Below are 26,854 nucleotides of genomic sequence, written 5' to 3' on the forward strand. Positions count from 1 at the left end.
CTTGTGACTTGTTGATTGTCATCGCAAATGCAAGATTCCGTGGAAATTGAATTCGCTTGAACTGAAATAGCATATCGTTCGATTTCAAGGGAATTCTAGGAATTAAACATTCGGTCCGCTTATAAGCCCCTTTTAAAATTCTTGCCTCTATGATATTGTTCATAAGCTGCGTCACAATCAATCGTGTTCCTTTACAAAGTTTCGGCGCATGAAGGTTTTTCGAAAATTCCACTGGATAATTCACGGCTTCGTCTTCATTTTCAACACGGTCGATTGATTTGTATGATCGCAAATCTCCCGGAATTTGGTTTAGAATTTTCCAGTTGAGGTCATTAACATCTATATTTTTATTTCTATATATTGCACATACACATTAGTTATGAGATCCTCTTTAGTTGAAGTGAATTGGCAAATGGTAGTCGGAATTGATATTAATCCACTGGATATATTAACCGGAATCTGACCGGTTCCAATTCTTATGCTTAGTCTACACGAAGCGCAAAGCAACCTTTGCAAACGGTCAAATGCTGTGAGTTAGCGGTAAAATGCTGTCAGATGGGCAGTCAACTGTCAGAATGTGCGCAAATGTGTTTTTCGGTCGGCGAGTGAAAAATAGCTTTGCAAAAATTTGCGCACCTGGTATAGAGTGCCGGTGGATGGAAAATAGTTGTTTGTGATGATGTACAGTGGTTGTTGATAAGATTTCGGTGTGTACAATACCTCTGTGCTGCTTTTTTTACAGTTAAACAATCAAATCAACATTGAATGCGCTTACATCTACATCGGCTCACGAATAGGAACGTCTACACGAAGCGAAAAAAAGTGGTAGCAAAATTGACATTTGCGCGTGTATTTTCAGAGTTTTGCGCCTCGTGTAAACTAAGCATTAGAAGCTCTTTGTAGAAAACTCTTGCGCTTCTATCTTGTTGCAAGTGCACTCGCATATTTATAGTCAATCGTATGGTTTTTAACGTATTGCCACAAATACGATGATTTGAGACATGCATTTACTTCATCTGCCGGTGTTGATTTTGGAATAACGGGAAGTGTTTGTCTAAAATCGCCTGCTAACAGTACCGTTGCGCCACCAAAACGCCCGTTATTGTTCCGCAGACCGTTTGTGAGCCATTGTGCACATCCCACACAGTTAGTTTACAATTTTTCAATACTTGGGCCATAGCTGATTGCTTTGAAATGTTGCAAACAGGAGTTTCATGGACTTGCATGTTTAACGGTAATTTTAGTGCGGAGTGTGCCGTTCTTCCACCTCGCAATACGATTTTGAGATCGTATTGCCGCCAGAATCAAGGATATTAAGAACGTTTTTCCAGTTCCGCCGGATCCAGGAAGTATAGTCTACCGTTTCCATCATTGATAACCTTCATCAATCGATCATACGCACTCTTTTGCTGCTTGTTCAAAAGTGGGACATTTCTTTGAACTTGTTGTTCCAACGTCTTTATGTCGTCATCTTGGATTTGGCGATTTGGCGCTGGCATATGAATTTCTGTCAATAATTTGCCACTCATAGGCAAACACAAATCTTCAATCAACGCCAATGCCTCATTGTAGATCTTATCGTTCATTTGTAACTCGAAATCTCCTGTTGTTATTCGAATGCGATGTAAAATGTCTTCGGCGATGTCATTTCTGTACGTTTCCCATAGTTGGCGTGGATTTGAAGGCTGACATGTCGAAATGATCATCGCGAAAAGTGTACGAACTTCAGTGGCATGTGAAGCAGCTATGGCATCGTCCATTGTTTGATTCCACTGATTATCATGTTCCAATTATTCTAACTGCTGGCATGCTTCTCGAAAAGTTGAACACACCATACGATTCCCGGTACGTAATGACTCAAACGATGTTGGACCACGTACATTAACCAACAACAACCGAAGATAGCAGCAATCATCGTTTTTTGGGTGGATTGTGTATATTCGTCCTAATGCATTAGTTGAAAACACATCTGGATGTCCGTCTACTGGTTGGCCTCGCTTTCTACGTAACCCTTTCTTTGACGATGCATTCCATGTGTAATATCGAGGCATTTCCGAATACACCAATGTTCTTGCAAAAGGATCGCTGGCGCAGGTAAAAAAAACTCGTCAAAGTTGTTGCTGGTTGTGTTTCGGCTAGTTGTACTGCATTTTCTAGGTTGAAATACACTCTTTGACCATTCTCCAAATGAACTGCGAGATGCACAACAGTAGGAAATCGCTCATGAATTGCAAAAGAAAATATTCTCCATAGCGCTTCATTGCAGTTAACGTATCGTCCCATTTGGTACTTGCTGATCTAATCTCCCTCAAGATGTAGGTAATGTACGTAAGATAAGATTCGTATTTCAAAATTGTTAATTTGAATACTACTTTTATGAAAAAAAGCCTTTTTTCGAGTTTTCTGATTTTTTTTGCTTGTTCTTTTAAATTTTCTAACTTTTCATTTTTCTAAAACCTTTAAATGACCAAAAGGAAGAAATTGGCAAAAGTATTCGTTAAAATAAGTTCAGCCGTTTTGTATTTTTGTTAAAGATTGTAGTTTTTTATTTTTTATATGGAAAAAAGCCGTTTTTACCGAATTTTCCCATTTTCCGGCTTTTCCTTCGGAATTTTCAAATTCTCTTTTTTCCTAAAACTTCCTTGGGTAAAAAGGAACAAATCATACGAAGACGTCATCAAGATTGGTCCAGCCGATTTTGAGTTTTAGCATCACGAACATACAAACATCCATTTTTATAGATATAGAGATTAAACAATATTTGTTTAAGTATAAATTTTACGAGCTTGTCCCTTGAAGGTTCTTGGGCCCTTGATAGCCCCTCCCCCCCTGCGGCCGCTCTTAGTTCGTATACCGTTGAATCCGCCACTGAGCTTATCTGGAGTTTGTCGGTTGCAATCATGTTGATTATGTTTTGGTGTTTTCTGACGATAACTGAATGCATATACGCCAATGAAAAAAATCACCAGAGTGAAGCGAAAAGCGGCCCATATCGTAATCATGTTGTTAACGCTTATTTCTTATGTTAACGGCAAAGCCAAGAACGTTATCAAGTAATCGAAACTAAGTGTAAATGTAAATAAATTATGTTTATATTAAAATACACCTTGCTTTCCATTTTATTTTACCCATGCGAGAAACGGTCATACAACATATACAACTATGTGCGAATTCAAACCATGTTCAGAGCTGATATGAAAGCAACACACACGGCAGCATAGACCATCGTTGTTGAGTTAGTAAAGCAAATTGTAAAACATTGATCCAAATTTTTGTCTTACTACCCCGCTACACGAGCCGCAAACTCCAAGCGCAAACTCAAAAACCGTATTGCTTAGTTTACACGAGGCGCAAAACTCTGAAAATACAGGCGAAAATGTCATTTTTTCTGTCACTTTTTTTTCGCTTCGTGTAGACGCTACTATTTGTGAGCCGATGCAGATGTAAGCGCGTTCAGTGTTGATTTGATTGTTTAACTGTAAAAAACAGCACAGAGGTATTGTGTACACTGAAATCTTATCAACAACCACTGTACATCATCACAAACAACTATTTTCCATCCACCAGCACTCTATACCAGGTGCGCAAATTTTTGCAAATCTATTTTTCACTCGCCGACCGAAAAACAGATTTGCGCACATTCTGACAGTTGACTGCCCATCTGACAGCATTTTACCGCTAACTCACAGCATTTGACCGTTTGCAAAGGTTGCTTTGCGCTTCGTGTAGACTAAGCATATAAGTTTACGTCAAAATCTTTGCGGTTCGTGTAGCCGCGTTCTGCGGTACCAATGCTGTCGCCAGTCATGATCTCCGCCAGCCAATGACAAATTATTACCGTAGCACGTAAATTTATCACCGTATGTTCGTTTATTTTGTTTTTGAGATTTGTTATGTTTACATTTATTTATTCTTCATCATCTTCTTCTCGCGCATTTGAGTTTGCGGTAGCTGCCAAAAACTTTGCGGGTGCAGTTTTCAGCTCACGGAGCTGAAAAGTTTTTGACGTAAATGTCGTGACTTTTGCCCGGTTTCCTGCGTACACCCGCCATTCCGATTAGAAGCAGTTTAGAAGCAGATTTCTTTTCTTTTTTTTTATATATTTGATTACAAATCCAAATGTTCAGACCGCTGTCTTACACGTCCGTCCAAAAACTGCCTGTCCTTTCGCTTTCTCTTGCTGATCGTGGCTCAATCCTCATTCTCATTTTTCGTTACTCTCCAAGTTTCTTATCTATTCTATTCTCTACATTCTCATTTTTCTCTGTTGTGCCTCTCTTGTGTTGATAGCTAATCCTTTCATAATACATTCTCATTTTTCGTTACTCTCCAAGTTTCTTATCTATTCTATTCTCTACAGTAAACTTTTCGGTTGTTCCCCTCTTTGCGCCGCAAACTTTTTGAGTTTGCGGCTCGTGTAGCGGGGCTAGAATGAAAGTAGGGGTACTAAAATGAAGAAGGGGTACTATTTACTTACATAAAATTAATAGAATGTGAATCTTCCAATGTGAGGCAAATTTAATGCAATTTGTTTAGTTTAGTTTTTAATTTGCACCATGATGATCGAATGTTCGGAAATGCCATTCGTTAGCAAGTGGATCTTTATTTACTTACTTTTTTATGCTCCTGCTGGTGGACGTCTTTCAGTTAGGAAAGTTCCTTCCTTCCTTGCTACTTCCGAAACGGATCAGTCCTGTTTTTCAGTTCACTTGAAATATATTCACACGGAGTTCGAATGTAAAATCTAACTTCGTTTATGCTTTATGCCCCATGAATGTTTTTTTTTCGAAAGGTAATCTAATATATAAAAGTCACCGTTGTCTGTATATACAGTAGATATCCGACATACGCGGTTTTCAAAATTTGACAGTAGATTGGGTTTATTACATCGATTTAAATTCCTTCCATCCTACCCCTTAGCCCAACAAGGGTTAAAATGCAATATGGGTATCATTTTCGTAGTTTTTGGGATCACTAAATCGAATGGTCACAGTTTGAGTGCTCAATCTCATCTCAGATTTCTTCTTTCTTCTCCTACAATATTCTCGATCACACAAAATCGATATAATCAATTTACACCAAACATGCAGAAAGCCAATTTTCAAGTGTGAAACGTCCAACATTCTTAACATTGTAAAACTCAAGATACTGAATGGACACACTCTTTCGTTTGGAATTGGCTTTCTACCCGGATGAAATCGGGTTAATCAGCTAGTCTAATATATAAAAGTCACCGTTGTCTGTATATATATGTATATATATGTATGTATGTGCGGGGTCCGCGACAGCCGAGCGGTAGAGCCGGTTAGAAAATCGGCCCATGAGCGCCGGGGCTCAACACCTCGACGGCGTGGGTGCGAATCCCAAGCGAGACCGGACCCTCCCCGGTACGAGAGGACTGACTATCCACGTACAACAGGGAAACAAGTCTCGTAAGCCCTTAACGGGCAGGCATGACCAAGATGGTCGTTACGCCAAGAAGAAGAAGAAGATGTATGTATGTGATCGCATCACACCAAATCTACCGGGCCGATTTCCACCAAACTTGCCAGGAAGGTAGCTAATTTTCCATGGTTGAATGATCTGAACTTCGTTTGTTGATATCCCCATACCTCCCTACCCCTCCCGAACACCTACCCTCTAAAATTAATGAAAAACAATTATAACTCAACGATTATTGAATGGATTTTCACAAAAATTGGTACACATACTGCTCACACAGGAACATAGCATGATATAAAATTTCATCTTTCTAAGGGAAGGAGAAAGGGGGGCTCTCATACTACTCCATACCCCGAAAATGGTATAAATGCAATATGGGTATTAATTTCGAATTATTTTTGGTCTCTAAATCGAATGGTCTTACTCTTAATGTTCAATCTTACCTCAGACTCCCTCTACCCTCCTCCTCTTCAGCAAAATTATAGCAATCCTCAAAATGAAAAGCGTTAATTCTTATCACATGTATGCTATGCAAAATCTACTAAGTCTATCTGAACCAAACTTGGCTGGAATAAAGCTAATTTTTTATTCTTTCTAATGCCCTCCTTCCCTATCCCCCTTTCGAACACCTATCGATTACAATTATGAAAAATAATAATAATTCGTTAATTATGAAATGGGTTCTTACAAAAATTGGACCACATACTATTTTAACATATAGCCAACAAGTGAGAATATTTCATCCATTTGGCCGAAGGGGTAAGGTAGCCCCCATCCTATCTCTTTGCTAAACAATGGTTTCAATGCAATATGGGTATCATTTTCGAACAATTTGGGGTAACTAAATCGAATGGTCACAGTTTGAGTGAAGAATTTTTTTGGTCCAACTGGAAAACTGATACTGAATGCAAACACTCTTCAGTTGGGAATTTATTTCTACCCGGATAAAATCGGGTTAATCAGCTAGTATTGTATGGATCAAAATATATTCATTTCATCAAAAAATGAAGGATTTTGGCATTAAACTGGGCCTAAAGAGGTTAAATTTTGCTAAAAAAAACACCCATGATAATAAAAGACATTGCCCTTTTAGTTAAAAAAAATGCTTCCAAAAAACCGACTCAATCATGATGGAGGGATGCTTTGCAGTCGTCGATGTTTTCTATCGTTATCTGGAATATTCCGGCACCTGATTGGCCTGCAGCCAGTAATTTTGAACATAGTGAGACTCTTTCAGGAAATATTTTTTCTTGAAGTTTTCTTTCTCAAGTCTTAGATTCCTAGTCAAGTTTTCTTTTTTAGTACATCAGCTACGAGTTACAAGCTACATTACCTTTCGTATACGAAGTTCAGAAAACAAAGACCGTTGACATACGTTATAATACGTACACTTCTCATTAACCTGACGGACCAGATGCGTTTTGTTTCATAAAAAATAATACAATAGAATATAACCGTTACAACTTCGATGAGATGTTTTACTGACTTAAATTCGCTAGAATCAAAACAAGTGACAAAAATAATACAAATGGGCTCAGGACAAAACAAAATGCTTGATTGACTAAATTCTGTTAAAAGTTCAAACTTATCAATGTTCAACAATCATATAATATATTCACCAATGGTATCTAATATATTCACCAGGACAAATGGTCGGTAATGGAATCAATTTAAAGGATCAACACTCACAACAGCAGTGTGTTGCAGGGTGTTATATCCCAATGTGAAGCAAACCCACATCAATAGGCCCCTGCGTGTGCCATGCAATTAGGAAATAAATAAATAAATAGAAAAAGCCTATTTAAGAAAAATTGAATTTGCAAAACTGCGATTTATTTGATGCGAAAAAAGTCCATCGTATTCCTTAGCTTAGCATTAAGTTTAAACAAAAGTTTTACAAACTAAATTGTTTGAAATCCCACCTCTCCTCTCTCTGTTGTTATGGCGGTCAGAGTACGGTTAAGGGACTTCAATTAAACATAGATTGACGAATTTGAGCAGTTCGATTTGGAAAATCCCGAAAAAAACTGTATTTACTAAAATGTTCGATTTCATGTGATTTTTATGCGAGCAGCGCTCTTACGCTTTCCAGTATCTCAGGAGACAGAGAATAAGAGTCTTTTTCAGCGTCAAACTGATCGATTTCATCGAAGCATTTCTTTAGTGTGGACAATCCTTCGCAGTCGTTCTTTTGCTTTAAATTACTCTGATGATCCTCACATTCGTTGTAAAATTTCTGGGCGAGCTGTAAATACAAGACCATTAATACACTCAGTGAGCATTATCATTTGAAAGTATTGGTTCAATTCTTTACCTCTACAACCGCCGGTGGGAAGTTGGCCAGTTTGGCCACCTGTATACCGAAGCTTTTTTCCATGATGCCCGGTTTGACCTGATATAAAAGCGTCAAACGCTCGCCATCAACTATTGCTTCCATGTGAGAATTCTTCGCATTGGGAACGTACGTTGCCAGATCTGTTATCTCCTGGAAGTGTGTGGCGAACAGGGTAAAACATTTACTTTCCTTTGCCAGCCATTCTGCGATTGACCATGCTATGCCACAGCCTTCGTAGGTCGACGTTCCCCTGCCCAGCTCGTCGATGATGACAAGAGATTTGTTGGTAGCACCCCGGACTATTCCGGCAGTTTCAACCATTTCCACCATGAACGTACTGAGTCCTTTGCTGAGATTATCGTCCGCTCCGACCCGACCGAGAATGGAGTCCATGATGGAAATCTCCGCTTTGTCGCATGCTACAAAGGCGCCTACGTGAGCCATCAACACTGCCACGCCAACCGAACGAATGTACGTGCTTTTGCCGCCCATGTTCGGACCAGTTATGATATACATGGTTGAATCCTGCTCATCGAACATGACATCGTTAGCTATAAAGTTGACATCTTCCTGCAGCTCCAGGCATGGATGCCGAATCTGAGATAGTTTCAGCACACTCCGGCCATCCCGGTGCATTGTGGGTCGAACGTACGGAATCGGAGCGGATACGGCGCTGACGGCAAAGCTAACCAAGCAATCCAACTGTGCAATTTGATTGTTCAGCATCGTCCATGGCTCGACGTATCCGGCAGCCACGCGGACTACTTCCGCTACGATTGTTTGCTGTTGCTCTTCGTAAGCTTCCTTAAGTTCCGAAAAGTTTTCACTCATATCACTCAAACTGTCCGTCGTGAAACGTACGCCTCCTTTCACGGCATCAAGAATTCGGTAGCGATTGTTTTTGCGTATCAATGTTTCATCCTTGACCGTAATCCGAAAATGGAACCCATGGTGACTGACAAATTCTAGCTTTATGGAGGAACCCGCCTCTAATCCGATATCGCTTGCCACGGACGACAGATGACGTTTCATTTTACCCTCGACTGCGTCCATTTCCTCCTTTCGCTCCTCCAACTGGCTGTCGAACGTAGCTTTTACCATATATTCGCCACGCTCAACAGCCTCTAGGTCGATAATTTGCTCAACCATGGATTTAAAAAGCTTTAGATCGCCCAAAATGTCTTTGATGGGATCGTATAGAATATTACGCACGGCCACATTACTGGAAAGTGAATCGAGCAACGATAATATCTTCGGCATCCGCAGGACCACCTGATACAGGCGAAAAATATCCTGTAATGACGCCTTACGGCGAAGTAGCCGCTTTAGAGCTAGCAATATGTCGGGCAGTTTGTTCAAGTGGTTATTGTACAGCTCGGCACGGACCGACGAATCATTCACAAAACATTCGACGATATCGTGTCGGTCCTTGATTATTTCGTAATCACGCAATGGTTGCTTTATCCATTGAGCCATCAAGCGATGACCCTGCGGAGTGCGACACCGATCCAGAACCCCCAAAACGCTATGCCAACGGAAAGCGTTTGAAGAAATCGGAGTACCGGGTTTGGGAAACAGATTCAAAGCGGAAACGGCAGCTGCGTCCAAGTGAACGTATCTATGGAATATGGTTTAAAATGTGTTAACTTTGATTTAAAATGTTACGGGATCGGAAGCTTCCTTAGACTAATCATCTACAACACCTACCGTTTGGCATTCAGCAAACTCAATTGGTAATGTCCGTGGTTACCGGGTTCCTGGACAAGTTCGAGATAATTTATCGTTGCCCCTAGTCCTTGTAGAGCGATAGTTTTTGACGTTTCAGGAATGGTATTTGCGTTTTGCTGCTGACCTTTGCGAAAGCGTAGCAATTTGTTGAGACCGTCTATTATATCCTCTTTGCTGAGAGCGAATTCCTTCTTTTTACGAAGTGTTACGATTACATTGTTTCTGTTCATTAGCTGTTGAATACGCTCGTACTTTAAGCAGAACAAGAAAAGATATAAGTTAATTTAATAAGTTGTAGCGAATATTTACCATTGAATGCAACCTACCTCTGCCGATACACTAGGAAGAAGGCATTCTTTTGGTCCCAGTATGACGATCAAAGCCTCAAGCTCGGTGTAGAAGTCGTCATCGACAAACTCCACCACTGCCATTCGACGCTCGTTTACGTCGATGAAGCCCAATCCGATCGTACGGTTCTTTGACTCTTGCCGAACTTGCAGCGCAATCAGGGCCGATCCGCTAATCATATCATTGTTGCTGTTGAACAGAACGTCTTCGAAATGGGCCAGATTACCCGGCGAGCCCTTAAATTCGACCGTCCACTCATTGCCCAACTTTTTCTGCGAAGATTTTGTGTAAACATCGACGCGGTAGTTCCGAACCAGCAGTAGTTCCCGAATCAGAGCCTCAAAATTGTTCTTGCTCAACGAAACATATGCCAATTGTTGGCCGTCCGATTCCATTATTTTAACAAAATTGGTGGACTTGAAAAGCAGCTTTGCGACGAAAGCTGCATCTTCACCGTGGCAGCTGTAGTAGTCTATACGATCAAACAACCTAATAGTTGTCGCGGGTTTCTGCAAAAAACAACCGAAAAAGATACAAGATTGTTCGTGACTTTCAGCTATGTTGCGGATGTTGTACTTACTTCTCCAAGTGATTTGTAGAATTCAATGAACGCTTTTTGCTGTGGTTTGTCTGCAATAAAAAAGATGAATTGATTAATGATTCAACAACAATAGCATCTCATAATGTGTACCCAGATTTAGGCATTGTAGTGGTTTTAAGCTAGACATTGTGAACGAAAAAATAACTTGAAATTAACGCAACTATTCGACGATGGTACACTTGGTGCCGCCAGCTAGCTGAAGTACGTAAACATTCAGAATGGCGCCGAAATCAATGGCAGTTTGCTGTCAATTCTTTTAGACGTCAAGGCCCATGGAAGATGTAGGTCTATGCATGGTGGGTTCTCGGGATGCACCCACCTGGATAATAACCACTTTGGGTCTATATTATTTTCGGCTCTGTCGTTTTGCTAACAGGTTAAGCAAAAACGGTGTGTAAACCGCAAGTCAGCTCGAAATATCGTTCTGAAAACGTCCTGCGCGCGAACAAACATCCTTCTTGTTTGTATAAGGGTGAAACAAATGTAGTACGTTTACGAACAGTTGTACTACCTCGTAATACTTACCATACAAAACTGCTCGATGTTTATTTCATTTTAGGACGTTTTTGAGACGATTGCTCGAAATCGCTTAGCGGGGTTTGTTTCACGTAGAATGCATTGAATGAATGTGAATGTGAAGACGCATTACTACCGTATTTCAGCCCATAGCAATTCATTATTTATTTTTTTCTGGCACGCTTGGTGTGCGTGTCACCTCTGACTCAACGTTGTGTGCGTGTAATCCGACCCCCCGTTAAGCGGATATCGGGGGGTCCGAAAGAAAAAGGCAGAAACTGCTTGATATTCAGTGTACCGCCGTTCGCTGGGGCAGTTTTCAAAATTTGACAGTAGATTGGGTTTATTATAGTGTTGTGCTTAATGAATCTTTTGGCGAGATTCATTCATATGAATCTTTTACCTAAGATTCATTCAGATGGATTCATGAATCTTTGCGGATTCGAATATTCAAAGCTTAATGAATTTTTCGAAACCTTAATGAATCTTCATGAATCTTTCATGGTTCTGTCATGAATCTCCCCGATTCTGTCATAGGCGTGGACAATGAGACCAAAAAAAAAAAAAAAAAAAGGTGGTCCCTCAACCGACTTTTGGTTGGTGACTTTACATCATTTGGTGTGTCTTTGGGATTCATGAATCTCGCGGCGAAAGATTCATGAATCCCTTATAAGGCAGAGATTCATTCAGATTCATGAATCTGAATCCGATTTACACAACTCTAGTTTATTACATCGATTTAAATTCTTGAGATGTACAACCACACGAATAAATATGTGAATTACACATTTGCATAACTTACGCTTTTTATTTCGTTTGTTCCAATTTATGTTGTTTGAATACGCTTGCATTGCATTCATATTAATGGACAAAGTAAAAGTTTGAATAGCCTATGATACATGTACACAATAACTCAATCTCTTAACTCCTAGTATAGGCTCCCAGCGAACGGCGGTACACTGAATATCGAGCAGTTTATTGCCGTTTTCTTTCGGACCCCCCGATATCCGCTTAACGGCGGGTCAGATTACACGCACACAACGTTGAGTCAGAGGTGACAGATATATCAGATATGAATGGTGTATGTGTTCGAAGCATGCATGGGGATTGTTTTGATTGCGGAATGAAATTCCGTCTAGGTAATGGAATGAAATTGCATGCATGAAACTAAGTAATTTCCTTATTTGTCCTTTTACATCTTCTTCTACTTTTTTTTCGTACGTTTTACTATGGAATTGAATAAATGAAAGAACATTATTAAAATAACGATTGAAAATTAATGAATCGCAATGGATTGAAATATGATAGCAATGTGTCATCACATTAACGCATCAACCGCAATCATGTCGTTAAGCGCTCTATGCACGTGTCAGCATGAGTAAAGGTCCATCGGATTTCGGTTCAAAGAAGTGAGCCAAAGCCTTTGGTTAATAATGGCCATTCACATTATTGAAACAAACTGAACCGTGCAGCGATTGCTACCAATTTCGAACGCTTGTAAATCTGGAGACCGCTACATTGCTCAGCAATCAGCTGTGCCAATAACATAGAATAAAAATCATAACACATACAAACAAACACAGGTCCTATAAGAGTGAAAGAGATAGCACATTTGAGGCATGCTCTTTTTGCACACAGCAGAAAGCATTGAAAGAGAATCCTAAACACGCATACAATGCATATGCCTTCCACTTCACGAACACCATCAACCGGTTTTTATTCCGCGTTAACAGCAAATGCATGACCCAATGAGGAAGAAAGAGTCAGGGCATAGCATCAATAGCAGCTATCTCGATCTTGTCCACAGTAGAGGGTCGTGGAGATGGGATTCTCCCTACCCCTCGCCTGTAAAATGAACTGATTCGAGCAAAACCGTTCGCTGGGGCGTATCTCCGAATCCGCGTATGTCGGATATCTACTGTATATCGAGTATAGCGTACTGCGGGGACCAACTGTATCATATCAAATGACCCGAAGCTATTGATCTCACCGCTGTTAGAACTAACCTTGGGTGATGATCAACTTTTGATCTTACCTTGATTTTTAAAATTTCGTCGGATTTTTTTTCGTTTTTATTTAAAAAAAATCGGTTATATAATAGTGAATTATAATATTTAGCGATTACTTCAACGTACATAATAAATTTGTACGTAAAACATAATAAATTGGAAAATTGTTGAATGGATAAGAAAAGATAACCGTACGACTGTGAAACCCGCACAATCACAGGTTTGGACGCAATAGTAAAACCATTTCAAAGGAACGATTGTAGCACATGCGCACAAAATTCTTTACTTGTAGGAACGAGACAGAACTGCTCATAGGCAAGAAGGTATTTTACAAGGATAATAAGAATCCTTTCACCAACAGTATGATTAGTTGCTCTTACCAGTATGAGGCATGAAAATCGAACTCGATAGGATTGCCCCATGTTTTTGATTCGGTGCTAAATTTGCCAAGTATTTTATCTTCCCTTGATACAAATCCGTAAACCTAGATCGGAGGTAAACGCTGGATATTTTATTTGGTTTAGTGCGCCGTGCCAGATGCGATAAATTTGGGAAAAGTTACGCCTATAGTCAATGAGATCAAAGTGAAAATCTCTGCTGACAGATACTATGAAGAAGTGCTAATGAGATAGAAGTATCCCCATATCCTGCCAGGTGAACAGGGAAGTGATATTTTCTTGAGAGATTATGTAAAAGGTTCCACCTTTTCTCGGTCTGATCGTTGAGATGATTGACGAATTTCAGGACAGCTAAAATACCAATGACCACTAGGAAACACAGGCGGTTTCAAGGTTTTACTCCCGCGTAACATAATGCCATGCGTAGGTGAATTCTCGTTACGAAACTTCACTTCAAGTATACATTTATCTCGCGTGTCTTGCTGTTCAAGAATTGGCACTGATTTTCAGAGAGCATTAGCGTGTGAACATTGCCCATCTTCAATATTAATGAATGAATGATGTTTCAGTGAAATAATAGGGCAGGATCTCTTCAGCAACAAGTAAAGTGGTTTTTGGAATGGATTTATTCACTTTTAATTTTTCTTATTTATTCTTTTCCGCAATCTTGTATCTAAATACAGAAATGAAGAAAATGAAAATTAAATGCCATAAATTATTTTATGTTCTCTGTTTGTGTATTTTATAATTTCTTAGATGTACAAGCCGATTTTGAAGGCTTCCATGAACAAAAACGATGGAAGATTGATGTAGTACCATACATTCGTGACGAAAAAGCAAGCAACAAAAATCGATTACCATTTTACAAGAAACCTGGAGGTATCGAAAAGCAAAATGAAGCTGGGAGAGCAGGAGAATCATTCAGGAGTTTTAGGTGTTATCAGTGAACGAGTGAGTAGAACGTTGAAAGCATGTACCGTGGAAAGTAAACTTTAAATGTTTGTCTTTTGTACTATGTACTATGGACACTAGCTGCCAGATGGCCGGAGATATCGAACCGCTTGCTATCTGTTGATTGTTGTGCTGTTTGTCGGTAGCGTGAATGGGGCAAACCAGTTGCACATTGGTGGAATTTTCCCGATAGCAGGCAAAGGGGGCTGGCAGGGTGGGCAAGCATGCATGCCGGCAGCCAAGCTGGCCCTGCAAGACGTGAACGAGAATCCTGACCTGTTGCCTGGATTCAACCTCACACTTCACAGCAACGATAGCGAGGTGATTAACGGCTTTAAGTTTATGATGAACTGTTGAATTTACAAAGACCTCTAATTCTTTTTTGTTTCGACAACCAAAGTGTGAACCCGGGCTGGGTGCTAGCGTTATGTACAATCTTCTCTACAACTCGCCCCAAAAGTTAATGCTGCTGGCTGGATGCAGTACCGTATGTACAACTGTTGCAGAGGCCGCCAAGATGTGGAATTTGGTTGTGGTTCGTATCCGTACTGAAAATCCGCTTCTAACTCTTTAGTCACACCGTGTCACCATTTTCGCTTGTTGCACATTTCAGCTGTGCTATGGAGCATCGAGCCCTGCGCTTTCCGATCGAAGTCGTTTTCCAACGCTGTTCAGAACGCATCCATCAGCTACGGTGCATAATCCAACCAGAATCAAACTCATGCAAAAGTTTGGTTGGTCGAGAGTTGCCATATTGCAGCAAGCAGAAGAAGTTTTCATATCGGTACTATGCATCTACACATCTGTTCCTCCCGTACCATAATGTTGAAGGATGCTAACAGTCTAATTTTGGTTTCAGACCGTGGAAGATCTCGAGACGCGCTGCAAAGATGCTGGCATTGAAATAGTAACAAGACAATCGTTTCTTTCCGATCCGACCGATGCCGTCCGCAATTTACGGCGCCAGGATGCACGAATCATAGTCGGATTATTTTACGTAGTGGCAGCGCGCCGGGTACTCTGCGAAATGTACAAGCAACAGTTGTACGGGAGGGCGTACGTGTGGTTCTTTATTGGTACGTAAAATTGACTATTCTTAGATCGATGCATAACATTTATAGCATGCTTTCCTTGAACTATCTTGTATGAATTTTGTAATGTGGTGGATTTCATTCCTTACCTTACAGGTTGGTACGAGGATAACTGGTATGAAGTTAATTTGAAGAACGAAAATATTTCTTGTACCAAGGAACAGATGAAGATCGCCGCTGAAGGCCATCTCACAACTGAAGCATTGATGTGGAACCAGAACAATCAGAAAACCATATCAGGAATGTCGTCAGAAGATTTTCGGTGCGTTGGGGAGGTGGCTGGCAAAATGAGGTTGACTTTCAATTCTTGTTTTGTAACCTTTTCTTCACTCTTCTAGAAAACGTCTCAATGCCGCCTTAATAGTCGAAGGGTACGACATAAGCCACAATCGTTATCCGGAAGGGTACCAGGAGGCCCCGCTTGCGTATGATGCCGTGTGGAGTGTTGCATTGGCCTTCAACAAGACGATGCAGCGCTTTACAGAACAAAACTCTGGCAAAAATCTGAAGGATTTTACCTACACTGATAAGGAGACGGCTAACGCAATCTACGCTGCGATGAACTCGACACAGTTTCTGGGCGTATCGGTAAGCATGAAATTTGTGACGACCGGGGAACTAATGCCATGATTAATATCTTTATTGAAAACATTTCGATCGTAGGGTGTTGTTGCCTTCAGCTCGCAAGGTGATCGTATCGCGCTGACCCAGATTGAACAGATGATCGATGGTCAATACTACAAGCTGGGATACTACGATACGCAGGCGGACAATCTCACCTGGTTCAACAAAGAGAAATGGGATGGCGAGAAGGTACTGTTGACCGATTACCGGGAACTTTTGCCGGTTGTGATTGAATGGCATTTTTCCCTTGCAGGTTCCTCAGGATCGAACCATCGTGAGGCGTGTCCTTAGGACGGTTTCGTTACCGTTGTTCATCTGCATGAGCACGATATCATGTTTCGGAATAGTGGTGGCCATTGCACTCATCATTTTCAATATTTGGCATAGACATCGGAGGTAAGCAAATGGATCATTCCACGCACATCTTAAAATTATTTTTTTCTCTCTTATTGAAAATTACAGAGTGATACAAACGTCCCATCCGGTTTGCAACACAATCATGTTGTTTGGAGTTATCATTTGTCTTGTATCCGTGATATTACTTGGTATTGACGGCCAATTTATTACAGCAGAAAATTACCCTAAGGTACTGGGCTCAATGTAAGATAGCTCAGCGTAGTGCATTTAGCTACATTTCCTTTTTTCGTTGTCTATATTTCTTCATGAAGGTATGCCAAGCTAGGGCATGGATTCTTTCAACTGGTTTTACACTTGCTTACGGTGCCATGTTCAGCAAAGTATGGCGTGTGCACCGTTTTACAACGAAAACAAAAACGGATCCTAAGGTAATTAAAGCATAATTGAAAAAGAAATCCTTCAAAATCATTGGTACTACATAATGCATGCATTGCAGAAAAAAGTCGAACCGTGGAAACTCTATACGATGGTCTCCGGATTGCTCACGGTGGATTTGATAATACTTTTGACGTGGCAGATGCAGGACCCTCTACAGCGTCGCCTTGAAACATTTCCTTTGGAAGATCCAATTTCATCGAACGACGATGTGAAGATACGGCCAGAACTTGAGCATTGTGAAAGTCACAATAATTCGGTTTGGTTAGGTAAGTCCCTTTTCATACCATTTATTTATGTATTTATTTTTTTATTTATTTATTTATTTATTTATTTATTTATTTATTTATTTATTTATTTATTTATTTATTTATTTATTTTTTTATTTATTTATTTATTTATTTATTTATTTATTTATTTATTTATTTATTATTACATGATCTGTACCTGTGCTGATTTCTAATAGTTCTCAGCGGTAGGTCAAAATCTATAAAACTGTAGTCAGTATGTCTCATCCCCATACGAGAATAGTCAGTCGTCTCGAACATGCGAGTGTCCGTTCTCGGCTGGGATTCGATCCCATCGATTTTTAATAGTAAAGCAACGCAATTCGTGGCTTATCTAATTAAATGCTTTTAAAAAGTTGTTTGCAAAGTTTGTTACTTTTTTACAAAAAATTATTTGATAGGTTTAACGATGAAAACATTTATATGCAACTGATACTAATGATAACGATCTATCTTCTCGCTAGGCGTTATTTATGGATTCAAAGGATTGATTCTTGTATTTGGACTGTTTTTGGCATACGAAACGCGCTCTTTGAAAGTGAAACAGATCAACGATTCCCGTTACGTGGGCATGAGTATTTATAACGTCGTAGTCCTGTGCTTGATCACCGCTCCGGTCGCCATGGTGATCGCGTCACAGCAGGACGCTTCGTTCGCTTTCGTGGCGCTTGCTGTAATATTTTGCTGTTTTCTCAGCATGCTTCTGATTTTCGTACCAAAGGTAGGATAATTTATGCTAGATAGCCAGAACCAGGCCTAACTAAGCAAATGTCTTAATTGGCCGCATGGTCGTTCACTATAGGTGATAGAAGTTCTGCGACATCCGAAAGATAAGGCCGAATCAAAGTTCAGTAACGACACGGGAATTTCCAAGGAGGACGAAGAGCGCTACCAGAAGCTAATATCGGAAAACGATGACCTGCAGAAATTGATCGCTCAAGTAAGAAACATGGGACTTCGTAAGATGTTGCGTCAATGAAATGAATTGCAATATTAAACCGTTGTTATTTACTCGTTTTTAGAAAGAAGATAAAATACGATTGCTCAAACAACGATTAACGGAACGTGAGTCGAAGAACGGTCAACCGTTCAACGAACCGGTGAATGGCAATTCTGTCGGCGGTGTTCAGTTTAATCGATCTACATCAACCACCCTAGCTCAAAAGTAAAACGAGGCAGCTCCAGAGTGTCCGGTTGAGCGGAAACTACAAATAACAATCTTGCTACACTCACAAGCATTGATAGAAATCAATATATACAATTGAACCTAGCTATTGAATGTTAGTAAATCGAAGTAAAAAGGTTGGTAAACAGATGCATCGATAGTTTATAGATATAACATAGCAGAGAACGAGCGGAAAATAATTATATTTGACATTAGCTTTCAGTTCCATTCATCAATAAAGTGATTATTTTAAGTATAAGCTAGACTGGGGGATGTGTTTATTTGACCGAGCAAAAGTACTGTATGTACATGACTCCGATTCTAATTAGAAAGACACTTGGTAAGGTCTTTGAGCAGACGAATAAATCCAGACACCATGCTAACCTCCACTCCTGAGAATACTGATGCCGGTGACAAAAAGCACGGATTACGTGAGGAGAACTTAAAATAAGTTGTGGGTAAGTAATTTTCTTTTGCATCTTTAGATTAGCCTCTCAAGATTCTTCTGCGTTCAGCCGCTTACCAGAACGGTCGATAAAAATTAAAACGCTTATGATATCTATCGTGACCCAGGACTATAATTATATGATTTGATGAAGATATGGTTATTTGAATCTAAACATAGCTTTTGTATGAGACTTGTAATGACAGGACCAATAAATAAAAGAAATCTCACATTGCAGACTTCTTACGAAACATTCATTATCTTAATAGATGACGATGGAATAGTATAATACTTCAAGTCTGCTTCTCAAGGAAGCATTTAAGTTTGTTGTTGGTCCATCTGGTTGTTTATTCAACGAGAATATTCACTAGACCGGGATTTTTTGACCGAGCCGTCGAACAAACGATAAATACTATGCAAAACCCCTTACCAAAAACCGGTTAGAAGGGACTTCCAATAAGCAAATTAGGTAGTTAGCATCCATTGGCAAGACAAGTTTTATTATCGTTTTGTTCTATCTTTTGTTTTAGCATTCACACGTATGAGTTTCAATCCGTCTACACGAGTGTTCATGGAAACGTGTTTGGAATCAAGATTTGCGAACCTTTTGAGGAAGAGGTGTCCAAACCTTGCTAAACCCTTACTAAACGAAATCAGAATAATTTCACCCATCAAACATTAAAAAAAGATTGATAAAACAATGTTTATTTTGCAAAATTGAATGATATAATTGTTTAATTGCTAATTCAAAGACTACGATTTATTGGATGTTGGATTGTTGTTGGCACGGAAAGGTAAACGGGAGTCCCCAGCTTATTTAAATGCACGGTCGATCGCAGGATATTGTGCAAGAGGATACACAAAAGTGAACGTTCGTCAGCTAAGACGTCCGGGAATGCTTTTTCTTATTTTCCCCTTTCTTGTTTGACCTCAGCAATATCAAAGCACGAAGTCAGATGGAAACCACATCGTGTAATTGAAAGCTTGTTTGTGCATGCATAGAACAATTATCTCGCCAACCTTCACAACCACGCGTAGTAACATCTTCATGATTATCCTAAATGATTTTTTAAAAAGTTCCTGCGCTTCCGTATTGTAGATAAGTGTACCCTTATAGATACTTTAAGATGCCCAGCTAAAAATGTCGATAACTTATACATGCTACAGTTTAATTCTATCTACAACTGGTTCACTGTCCATATATACAGTTTAATAAATCTCTCTGCTCCATTTATGGGCAATGAGAATATATTGTATCATGATATCACCTTATTTTCCGTTCAATTTTTCATTTACTATCCAACAAGGGATCATATGCGTAGTGAATACTTGACTTCCGAACCTCTAACACAAATTACGTTTGCATTCTGATTGTCCTTTACAAATGAAAAATTTAAAAAATGGTTGTAAATAAAAGAATTCAAAAACACCAAAAAATTATTGAAGAATTTAAAAGTTTGTGGACGGGATTTGGATACACGTATCCTAGTTTTGGCCTATAAAAATGATATTATCTAGATATCATAGTCATGCAGTTTGTGTCTAGCGTATGTTTTTGAGAATGTACACTTTTTAACTCAAAATCTAATATTTTAAAAATCCAACAGAAACAAGCAAAACAAATAAAATATTGTGTCCGTTACAATTTTTTAAAATGTATTATTCAACTTCATTGTTGACTTTTTTTGCGTTATATAGTAGTATCTCTAACAATCGGGAGGTACACTATTCGTGATTCGTTGGATGCTCTGTCCATTATTTTCTATTTTGAAAAATACTTTCCCTTCCTCTATCCCAAAACACACGATTTAAAGTCCGATCTATATTACGTAACGATGAAAATCTGAAAAGAACAATCCATAAATGTGCCCACAAGCGGAAAGCGTTGATGCTTAAAACTGGTTGTGCTCGCTGTGTCTGTTCTTTAACGTATTTAATATCAGTTGGGCTAGCTGAGCGTTTCCACATTGACCCCCTTTTCCGTTTGTTTGTGTGCATCCAAACGTAAATGTGAACCGTATAACCAGAAACTCTCGGAGCTGTGTCACCGTTAGAATAGAATGGTCAACAAACAAAAATCAGCCTTCTATTTATTCTAACACCTAATTCCAAATCGTGGGTTTGATTTCGTTATGAAATCATGAGGTTAGATCATCTTCTTTTCCGACCATTCCGGTACTTGCAATGTCAGTTCAACCGATTGTTGAACGAGCCTACAGAACTCGGATTTACATAATTGTAAGAGGAGCAAAACCGTTGAGAAAAGGTCATGTACCCATTGTTACGTACTACCCCACACTCTCCACACTCCCATTCGCTCGGACGATTGCATCTTCCATCGAAAGATCTTCGACTGCTTCTGTTGCCGATGCCACTGACCGATTAACAATCCGCGCAAATCATTCGACGATCATTGAGCACTTACATTTGCCGGGAGTCGCTATGCTGCCCTCGTTAATTGAGCATAAAGTAGGATCGGTAGACGAAGATCTGGCTTGAAGTGTTCATCTTTTGATCGAAGTTCGATCGCGTACTGTGATCGTTAGTGGGTGAGCAGAAATACAGCTTGTCTGTTTGATTTTCCCTTTTTCTTCTCCTTTCGTGCAAGTTAATCGGGACAGGCATGAGAAGAAACTGAACGCCAGAAAGAGAAAGAATGTAAAATTGTAATTTAAAAGATCGTGATCGGTGGCCTAGTCAATAGCGTATCTTATGTAACTCGTACAAAAACTTCATTAGAATGTTGCTCATCGATCGTCATCGGTGGGATATTACTTGTGTACATCTTGACTATTTTAAGATTACCGTTTTACACATTTTATTCAATTTCGTGTTATTTGTGGTGCTACCTATAACACTTTAATCAAACTGAACGGAAAATGTATTAAAATACTATAATAGGCTCTGTATTTTTCTTAATGCTCAATTGTAATCCGCTACGAGTTTAATAAAACATAATAAGTAAAACATACTTCATATTCGTCGCTATCCTATTTTATCTATCTAGAGACTATTGTGTTTAAATTCCATTCACAACAGTTTGAGTTTCATATCAAAATTGTACAGTGGAACTATGTCAAAAAACCACTTTATTCGAATATCTTCAGATTGAGTTATTTCCTAGTAATTGGTTATTTTTTCACTCCTATGTCTTAAAACGATAGTATTGCTATCGCTCAAGCTCTTTATGGATTATCGTTTTTTTTTAACATTTTCTAGGTATCTCATATCATGATAAAAAATCACTGATCGGGCCTCTGAATCTGACAGAGTGGCCAAATAATAAACAGAAATGACGAGATGAAACGAAAGAGAGTGGCGGAAATTTGAGAGAAAAAATCACGCAAAAAAAAAACCGGTTCGAATAGCATTGAACAAGATCGCGAACTGTTTAGTGTAACTACCACATTTGTAGCCGGTTTCACGATCGTCGGTGTTAACGATCGGGTAGGTCAGCGATGTCAAACTCGTTTGATGACGCGGGTCGCATTTTTTTCCAAAAACAGGTATGCGGTCCAAAATGAAGAATGGGTTTACAACTATTTAATTGACCCTGTATATTGATAGCGCTGTTCTTGAACCAAAGCATCTATATTTGGTAATACATTTTTAGCGCTACACACTCAAATGATATGCTGATACGGAAGTTAATGTGGAATATAATTTTCTCGAAAAAACTTATTAACCTGGCGGTGATTTATAGTCCTTTTCCCCGAATGAGATCAACCATATTTCGTAAAAAAAAGTAAAAGATTTCGAATGCCGGAAGACATTGCCGGAATACCATCGGTCGATATGCTTAACTGAACTGAGCTCGCTTTAACAACAGCATCATTGCATGCTTACTGCTACTTCCTTAACTGTCCTTTCAGTTTTGTCACTTCCGTTTGTCGTAATTCTCGTATCATATTCACATAATTTGCTTGATGATGTATCTCGTAGCGGTGCCGAACTTTAATAATGAATTCAGCACGCCTCTGTTATGCTTTTTCGTTTTCTTCGACAAATAAAAAAAAAATTGAGCATTCGTCCGTAAATGTTTCCTGATTTCTTCTCTTCTTCTTCTTCTTCTTATACTATGTGTTCTAGCTTGTGTATGTACCCTCCGATAAGTAGAAATTCAGAAACAACAAATCCGAGCGATTTTTTTAATGTTTTCGATTGGTTTTTAAACACTCAGAACGACATCAGTTGTTTTTTATTAATTGTTATTTGCACACATCGCTATGAAGTATGTGCATAAAATATAGCAGATAAATCCACCACGAAGCGGCGCAATGAATAGACATGCAAAGAGTCATAATTTTGCAATCCCAATGGAAAACAAAACCATGCGAATAATTTTTCTTCATGTATTGTCCCAAAGTAGTTGCAGGCACGTTGCTCGTTTGACACCCCTGTGTTAGATTGTTGGGTTTTTTTTTAACCGTTACGAGCTAGCCCTTCCCCTAGAGTACAGAGTGCGTTTGGTCAGTGGACCGTCCAGATCATTTCAGTATCAGTTGGTAGGCGAGCGCGTAACCAAGCGGACGTGCTGAAGTCGTGATTGTTCCGTCGAGACAGTTTTGCTAAACATCTAAAGTGTTGTTTCGGGTAGTGTAGAACGAGGTGCGGCAGTGGTTCGACATGAAGTACTTTATCCAGAGCCTAATCTGCATTCTATTGGCGGTGCCGTTCCAAACAGTGGTCGAAGCTGTGAAGTTGAAAGAAAAATTCAAATGGCGTGAAGTGTCGTACGCTTGGCCATCGGAGGAAACCAAACAGGAGGCCTTACGATCGGGAAACTATATCGTCCATAACAATTTACCGCTGGGACTGGAACGCTGGCGGGACAAGTTGTTCATTACTGTACCAAGGTAACCATCATCGTACAGAAGTGTGTAGCCGTTACCCAGCGATGCTCAAAATTTCACTTATTACTGTACATTTTTGAAAGTTTTTATCAATATAGGTATAATTCACGATGTAGTGAGAACTAAAGCATATTAAAATGAAAGTATTCTATTTTGCTATTTGCTGCATTTATTTGAAGTTTAAAATTATGATTACATTATTTAAAGTGGTAACTAGTAGAAAAAATGTGATGACACACTTATTATATTTGCCTGATGAAGTATATAGAATTAAGAAGTCATTGTCAAATCAAAATGCCTGTATTGCTAGTAATTTTTATGCACAATACAATACACAATAGTTGAGAATCGCTGGTCCACGTTTAGCTCAAAGCAAACTCTTAACCAACCAGTTGCAGAAAAATATAATAAGCACATACATTTACCATGTTTCTTAATTTAACATCTATCAATATAAGAGTGAGTGTGGAGTGACGAAAGAGAAAGTAACTACTTCACGAAAGTTAAATCAGTAATCACTGTTAGTAACTACTCGTTTAAGGAATAGCTTTAAAGAATCTAGAAGCTCTCCCCTGCATAAGAGCGAAAGAAGCTGTCCTTGAATCAACTCACACACCTCAGAGAAGTTAGCGTGATGAAAAATAGCAACGAACTGAAACTATTATGTCTGCACGTTGGGAGCCCCTTCTTCTTGCGGCGTACATTCACCTGTACTACAACATTTCCCTCGTGTCTTCCATTTTGCATTCAGCCCTGCGCGAGACAGTGATACACAAATCCAATAACCAACACGTTGGTGGCAAGAGATGATGCATAAGTGGATCATAGCGCTGTTCATGGTTTGCATAAATTCACGGTCACGATCTCCTTTCAACCTCCACGCGCAAAGGACCTCAAACTTTAAAGAAGTTGTTTAATTGGGTGGGAACTCGTATAAGTAAGGTCAAATAGGAAAAAAAATTTAAAATTTTTGTTTGCCGCGTATTTTAGTTAAGGCATGCAAGCACATGCACAAGAGCATGATGAACCTTATTATTGAGATTCATTTTTCAGTTTACTTTCATTATTAACCTTTGAAGGCTCAGATAGCGGTAACAGACATTTTTACTCGGTTAAAGCAACAGTCAATATTGTCAGATATTACGTACTAGATTACAAGATATTGAAATCAGTTTTGTAGTTTTGTTTTTAAGTTGGGAATCCTAGGAAGAAGATTTTTTTGCTCGGTGGCTAAGGTTGTATAACACAAATCAGGTTGTCTTAAAAAAGCAATGGAAACGAATTTTTGCATATGGAATGTATAACATTGCTTAGTTCACACATTATAAAAAATAAGTAAGAAGCAATTTTTAAAACACATTATTCAACAAAGAAACCTAGAACAACATGTTATCGGGAATAAAAGACATTAGAATCGAATGGTGTTTAAATTATATTTTGTCTTTAATGGTAAAAACGATTTGATCATGTAGATTTAAAAAGTGCGCTTTACGCAACTAAATTAAAAAAAGCTAAATTAAATTACCTGTACAAAAAAAAATTTATATAATTGATCATGAAATTTTAATAACATCCACTTCTTCTTTGAGTAACGAATGTCTTGGTCATGCCTAAACTTTAAGGATTTACTAGACTTTTTCTATTACTATACCTGGATAATCAGTCCTTTCGTACAGGGGAGAATATTTTTCGGTTGGGATTCGAACGCTCGTCGTGAAGCCGGTGAGTTCCAGCGTTCATGAGCTGATTTTTAAACATCCACCTACAACTTTATCTTTACAGATGGAAATCAGGAGTGGCGGCCTCTCTGACATATGTCAACGTATCCGACGAAATTAGTCCAGATTTACGGCCATATCCAAGCTGGGAGGAAAATCAACTTCCGACTGGTAAGAAGAATAGTTTAAAGAAGCTGATTCAAACTTCCTAATGTTCTGTATTCGCTACTTTCCAGATCACCACACGATGTCAGATGAAGACTCGAAGTACCTCAAGAATAATGCTTCCATCATTTCGACGTTCCGAGTGCGGGCCGACGAATGCGATCGTCTATGGGTGATGGACACAGGGCTAGCTGATATTTTGGGAGATGCCGTCCAGTACGCTCCCCCATCTTTAGTGCTGTTCGATTTGTATACTGACAAACTCATACGGCGGCATTATTTCAATAGTACTTTGTTAAAAGAGGACTCATTTTTTGCTAATGTGGTAAGTAAGTCTCGAGGTGCTATAAAAGTATTCTATCATATATTGTATATTGTTTGTCTTGAATGTTCGTATCATTTCATAACACCATTTCTAGATAGTGGACACCGAGCGTGGAGACTGTGACAATGCCTTCGCGTACATACCGGACCTTGGAAGCTATGCTGTGATCGTTTATTCGTTTGCCGAAGACCGATCATGGCGCATTAAGCATAATTTCTTTCATTTTGATCCACTTGCCGGTGACTACAACATTGGTGGAGTAAACTTCCAGTGGACGGACGGAGTGTTCGGAATGGCAGTTGGCAAGCGATTGAACGATGGTACGAGGCCGGTCTATTTCCATGCTTTCTCTAGCACCAAGGAGTTTATGGTATCCAATGCAGTGCTGAAGAACGAATCTTACGCCCAAAGTCCTCAGGCGTACTACGACTATAAACTGCTCGGGGATCGTGGACCCAACTCACAGTCATCAGCTGAATTCTACGATCCGGAAACGGGTGTCATTTTCTACACCCAGGTTAACAAGGATGGTGTTGGATGCTGGAATACCGGCATGACGTTGAACACCGACACTCAGGGACTGGTCGATTCCGATAGCGATGCACTGGTGTTTCCCAACGATTTGAAGGTTGACACCGAGGGTATGCTATGGGTGCTGTCCGATCGATTGCCAATGTTCATCTTCACCAGCCTCGACGAAGGACAATACAACTATCGAATTTTGGTGGGTGAGACCCGTGAAATGATCAAGGGAACACCTTGTGATAGTTAAACTGTTATCATATTCCAAAGATTCCTTGGATTATGGATGGATCGCTATCAGTTTGCAGTTCCATTTAATTTTGACCAACATCTTTTCTCCTTAATATTAATTAAACTGACGTATATCATTAACAGTTCTTCAATTTCATTGACATCATACAACAAAACGAAATTGATTTGAATCAACATCAAGATGAGAGAAACAATATCGATTTTTTTCAATACCTCCTCAAGGTCTTCCAGTGCGTGAGGATTCAAAGCGGGAGAATTTTTTAGTGAAGAGGATTTACGAAGCCACA

At 39.4% G+C, this 26,854-nt stretch overlaps 3 protein-coding genes across 3 annotated transcripts; 2 read left to right on the forward strand and 1 right to left on the reverse strand.

Moving 5' to 3' along the window:
• Nucleotides 1–7,479: 7,479 nt before the first annotated feature.
• On the reverse strand, nucleotides 7,480–10,656 carry LOC131293766 (DNA mismatch repair protein spellchecker 1). The gene is made up of 6 exons (XM_058321830.1): nucleotides 10,545–10,656; nucleotides 10,434–10,483; nucleotides 9,832–10,362; nucleotides 9,485–9,756; nucleotides 7,757–9,395; nucleotides 7,480–7,687 (listed from the first exon to the last, which is right to left on the reverse strand). Exons 1-6 carry the CDS (start codon nucleotides 10,579–10,581, stop codon nucleotides 7,505–7,507), a joined length of 2,712 nt encoding a protein of 903 aa, XP_058177813.1. The 5' UTR covers nucleotides 10,582–10,656; the 3' UTR covers nucleotides 7,480–7,504.
• A 3,615-nt stretch (nucleotides 10,657–14,271) lies between these two features.
• On the forward strand, nucleotides 14,272–18,442 carry LOC131293650 (gamma-aminobutyric acid type B receptor subunit 1). Its single transcript, XM_058321725.1, has 15 exons — nucleotides 14,272–14,328; nucleotides 14,410–14,649; nucleotides 14,729–14,863; nucleotides 14,942–15,112; nucleotides 15,188–15,404; nucleotides 15,516–15,681; nucleotides 15,758–16,007; nucleotides 16,083–16,232; nucleotides 16,297–16,439; nucleotides 16,506–16,629; nucleotides 16,712–16,828; nucleotides 16,897–17,104; nucleotides 17,587–17,843; nucleotides 17,925–18,062; nucleotides 18,145–18,442. The coding sequence occupies exons 1-15, from the start codon at nucleotides 14,272–14,274 to the stop codon at nucleotides 18,289–18,291; spliced, it is 2,520 nt and encodes an 839-aa protein (XP_058177708.1). The 3' UTR covers nucleotides 18,292–18,442.
• A 4,807-nt stretch (nucleotides 18,443–23,249) lies between these two features.
• On the forward strand, nucleotides 23,250–26,854 carry LOC131281690 (protein yellow). Its single transcript, XM_058311038.1, has 4 exons — nucleotides 23,250–23,588; nucleotides 25,368–25,474; nucleotides 25,540–25,793; nucleotides 25,888–26,854. The coding sequence occupies exons 1-4, from the start codon at nucleotides 23,359–23,361 to the stop codon at nucleotides 26,563–26,565; spliced, it is 1,269 nt and encodes a 422-aa protein (XP_058167021.1). The 5' UTR covers nucleotides 23,250–23,358; the 3' UTR covers nucleotides 26,566–26,854.

The sequence above is a fragment of the Anopheles ziemanni genome, chromosome 2 (genome assembly GCF_943734765.1).
Source record: "Anopheles ziemanni chromosome 2, idAnoZiCoDA_A2_x.2, whole genome shotgun sequence".
Classification (NCBI taxonomy): domain Eukaryota; kingdom Metazoa; phylum Arthropoda; class Insecta; order Diptera; family Culicidae; genus Anopheles; species Anopheles ziemanni.

Coding starts and splice junctions, on each gene's coding strand:
- LOC131281690 (XM_058311038.1), top strand. CDS start 23,359: ATGAAGTACTTTATCCAGAGCCTAATCTGCATTCTATTGGCGGTGCCG. Junction 25,475..25,539: donor GGAAAATCAACTTCCGACTG/GTAAGAAGAATA, acceptor GCTACTTTCCAG/ATCACCACACGATGTCAGAT. Junction 25,794..25,887: donor ACTCATTTTTTGCTAATGTG/GTAAGTAAGTCT, acceptor CACCATTTCTAG/ATAGTGGACACCGAGCGTGG.
- LOC131293650 (XM_058321725.1), top strand. CDS start 14,272: ATGAAGCTGGGAGAGCAGGAGAATCATTCAGGAGTTTTAGGTGTTATC. Junction 16,008..16,082: donor CACAGTTTCTGGGCGTATCG/GTAAGCATGAAA, acceptor TTTCGATCGTAG/GGTGTTGTTGCCTTCAGCTC. Junction 17,105..17,586: donor CAATAATTCGGTTTGGTTAG/GTAAGTCCCTTT, acceptor TCTTCTCGCTAG/GCGTTATTTATGGATTCAAA.
- LOC131293766 (XM_058321830.1), bottom strand. CDS start 10,581: ATGTCTAGCTTAAAACCACTACAATGCCTAAATCTGG. Junction 10,363..10,433: donor TCTACAAATCACTTGGAGAA/GTAAGTACAACA, acceptor TGTTTTTTGCAG/AAACCCGCGACAACTATTAG. Junction 9,396..9,484: donor AGTTTGCTGAATGCCAAACG/GTAGGTGTTGTA, acceptor CATATTCCATAG/ATACGTTCACTTGGACGCAG.